The 3,225-nt window shown below is 33.5% G+C and overlaps 1 protein-coding gene across 1 annotated transcript in view; it reads left to right on the top strand.

Moving 5' to 3' along the window:
- The window catches only part of LOC118749187, a gene marked incomplete in the record, with an annotated part of 14,163 nt that extends 13,915 nt beyond the window's left edge, over positions 1-248 (top strand). The window contains 1 exon segment of the mRNA XM_036483972.1: positions 1-248. Coding sequence (XP_036339865.1) covers positions 1-144 — 144 coding nt within the window.
- Positions 249-3,225: the final 2,977 nt, after the last annotated feature.

Genomic DNA, 3,225 nt, shown 5'->3' with positions numbered 1-3,225 from the left:
TCTTCTGAGCTAGAAGAAATTAAACGCCATAATGTAACTATGGAAAAGCTTAGACTCAGGGAAATCGAGGCAAAACTAGAGGAAAAGCTATTGCTGTGGGAGACAGAGGAATTAAAGGTACAATCCAAATATGCAACTAAATAACAATGTTAATCTTTTAATAGTTTTGGTAGTCTTTTAAGAGTTTTGATGCAATGAAACGTGATTTTATTATAGAAGGTTGATTTTTTTTTTGTTTCGAGAATACGCATACAGTTACTTACAGAAGTATTTATTAATTTTCAATTAAAATACAGCTCATTCTATAGCAATAACTATATAAATCAATCTTGCAAATTTTGAACAAAATTCGCAACAGTTCTTCAAATTTCATAAAAGTTTCAACTTTTCAAACTTTTTAATCATAACTTTTAGATTTTTTTTTTTAGTATGCAGTTTTGCAGCCGATTCTATTTCAGTGTAGTCAATACGCGAATAGGACTTATCGTTTATTTTTGGCAATTTTTTTGTTGACGGTGTCGCCCGTTTTCTTCCATATAAAAATAAATTTGGTTCGGGCGTTAAAATTGCCAAAAATGAACGATAAGTCCTATTCACGTAATGACTACACTGAAATAGACTCAGCTACAAAACTGCATACTCCAATAAAATTCTTAGGGCTGGTTTCTCCAACTCAACTTAAACTTAGCTTGGACTTAGTCAAGAATAAGGTGATTAAAAACTAGGCTAACTTTTGGCGCAGGTTAGCCTAGATGGTGAAAATGAATAAGTCCAAGTTCATTTTCACCATCTGGACTATCCTAAGCCAAAAGTTAGCCTACTTTTTAATCAGCTTATTCTTGACTAAGGCTATCTGCACACTTGTCGTCCAATCATAGTTGCGTTATCGTCTCGCCCTGAAATTTTGAGCCGAGCACATGCATTTCAAAGGAGATCTGCACACTTGTCGTTATCGGCTAGTTATCGGCAAATCGTAGAAGATGCAGAAACGGATAAGTACGGCACTGTCGTTTGCTAATCGTTGTGCACGCATTGTTTGTTTACATTTTATGGGGGAAAATTAGTGAAAAAGTTAATATTTGCATTAAAATTGTATAAAAATTAGTATTTTTTTGCATAAAATCTGTGGAAATTATTAAAAAGTGGATAATTGCATTAAAATTTAATAAATATGAGCGTTTTAACTATAAAATATGACGAAATTGTATTAAGTCTCTGTGTGCATACACAAAACACATTCCAGGAAAAGAAAAGAAGAGATATTACTGGAAAATTACGTCTAGAAATGTTGCAGCACAGTCTATATTTAAAAAATTGCAGGTTTTTGTAAATATTTCGCGAAAATATCAACCAAAAAAAACAGAAAATACCTGCTCCAAGTGAATTTTTAGACGCCAAATGAATTGAAATATCACGACCAAGTGTGCAGAAGTGTAATCGTCATGTAATCGTTGCTTCATGACGATAACCATGATACAATAATTTTTAGAAGGTAGTTTCACTTCTTCTTCTTATCCGCCATGTTAGCTATCTGACAGAAACCGTGTTTCGTATTTTTTGTTGTACCAACTTTTTCAAAAAAAAATCCAGCTTTTGACGTTGGAAAAATAAAACAAAGAAAAGCCAAACATATAAGTAGAGAAATTTTCGAATATTTTGTAATAATTTTCTTCATAAAAAATTAACTGCTGCTTTCGTGGATATTGCAACAAACAGAATAGATGTAAGGACACAGCTATAAGAGCCACCGCACACCACAGACTTTATCGGCCGCCTATTTAAATGATAGAGCTCGCTTGAAATATGTACATGGAGATGTATGGAGGTGCGCACATTATACCAGCTTAATCGCTCTGACCAATAAGTTGTGGTGCAATGGAAAGACTAGCGAGCACATCTAAATTGGCGGCCGATAAAGTCCGTGATGTGCGATGGATCTAATCCATTATAAAAAAGAAATATTGCTGTTATATTTTCATTTTTATGATTTTTATTCATATGATTAGCAGTGGCAATAATGTATGTATAAAATACGTATATTTATATTAAAAATTAAGTGAGCAGTTATGAAACATATAAATCTTTACATGTTCTGTTAAAAAATATCTAAAATAACAAGCGATAATCCCCAAGTTCTATATCGTAGCAATGGCCACATTTCGTGTTTGTCACAGACACGGTTTATGTCAAAAATTTTGAAGTGAAACTACCTTCTAAAAATTATTGTATCATGACGATAACTATGACTCAACTATGATTGGACGACCAATGAGCAGAAAGCCTAAGTGTGAACTAAGTTAAGTTGAGTTGGATAAATCGGCCCTTAAAGTTCTGATTAAAAAGTTTCAAATTTCGATAATTTTTGAAATTCAATGAATTGTTGCGAATCGTGTACAAAGTTTGCAAGATTGATTTCTTATGTAAATACTTACACCCAAATTCATAAAAATAAAGAAGACTTAAATTGCTTTATAAATCGAAAACTTGTATGAAAATGTCACTTTATAAAGCTCTTTAAACCTATTTTATTTTTCATGAATAAGGACATTAGTATTTACGATTACTAAGAAAATGAATTTTTTTTTTTCGTTTTATTGGCAAATATGTGTTTGTTAAAAATTATACATTTGTTGCCTTTCAATTTTTTTCTTCAGCAGCTTTAACAGAGGTTATTTTATAGAGTGCTTGCAATTCTATTTCTAATGCTTTGGGCTACATTTAAGTAGGGGGGCGTGACCACTGATATGACTTCAGCGTTCTCATTATATTGGGTGAAAATTTCTGTTCTTTCTTCGATTATGGTTAAGGACGATTTAAAATATATACATATGTTGTGTAGCGCGCAACACACATTTACAATTTTCGCTGCTTGTTTTGGAGTATAATGTAACTCCCTTGCTCCAAGAATACACCTCCATCGGTTTTTCAATACTCCGTTAGTTCGTTCTATAATATTGCGGCATTGCGAGTGAGCTTCGTTGAACTTCATTTCCGACGAATCATCTCCTGGTGATCTGTAGGGCGTCAAAAGCCATGGCTCCAATGGATAACCGGCACCGGTCTAATTTCACATTCACTACATTTACCTAGAAGCCAAAACTTTCCTGAATTCCGCAAATACTCTTGTTCGAAGTGAATTCTTAATGCACTGTTGTTCCACACAAAGGAGTCGTGAGAGGCACCAGGATGCGAGGCGTCTACATATTGAATTCGAAGCTCATGGTC

Source organism: Rhagoletis pomonella, unplaced genomic scaffold, assembly GCF_013731165.1.
Source record: "Rhagoletis pomonella isolate Grant_MI unplaced genomic scaffold, Rhpom_1.0 Rhpom_scaffold_00001, whole genome shotgun sequence".
NCBI classification, from domain to species: domain Eukaryota; kingdom Metazoa; phylum Arthropoda; class Insecta; order Diptera; family Tephritidae; genus Rhagoletis; species Rhagoletis pomonella.
This window is presented reverse-complemented; position numbering and strand designations above follow the sequence as displayed.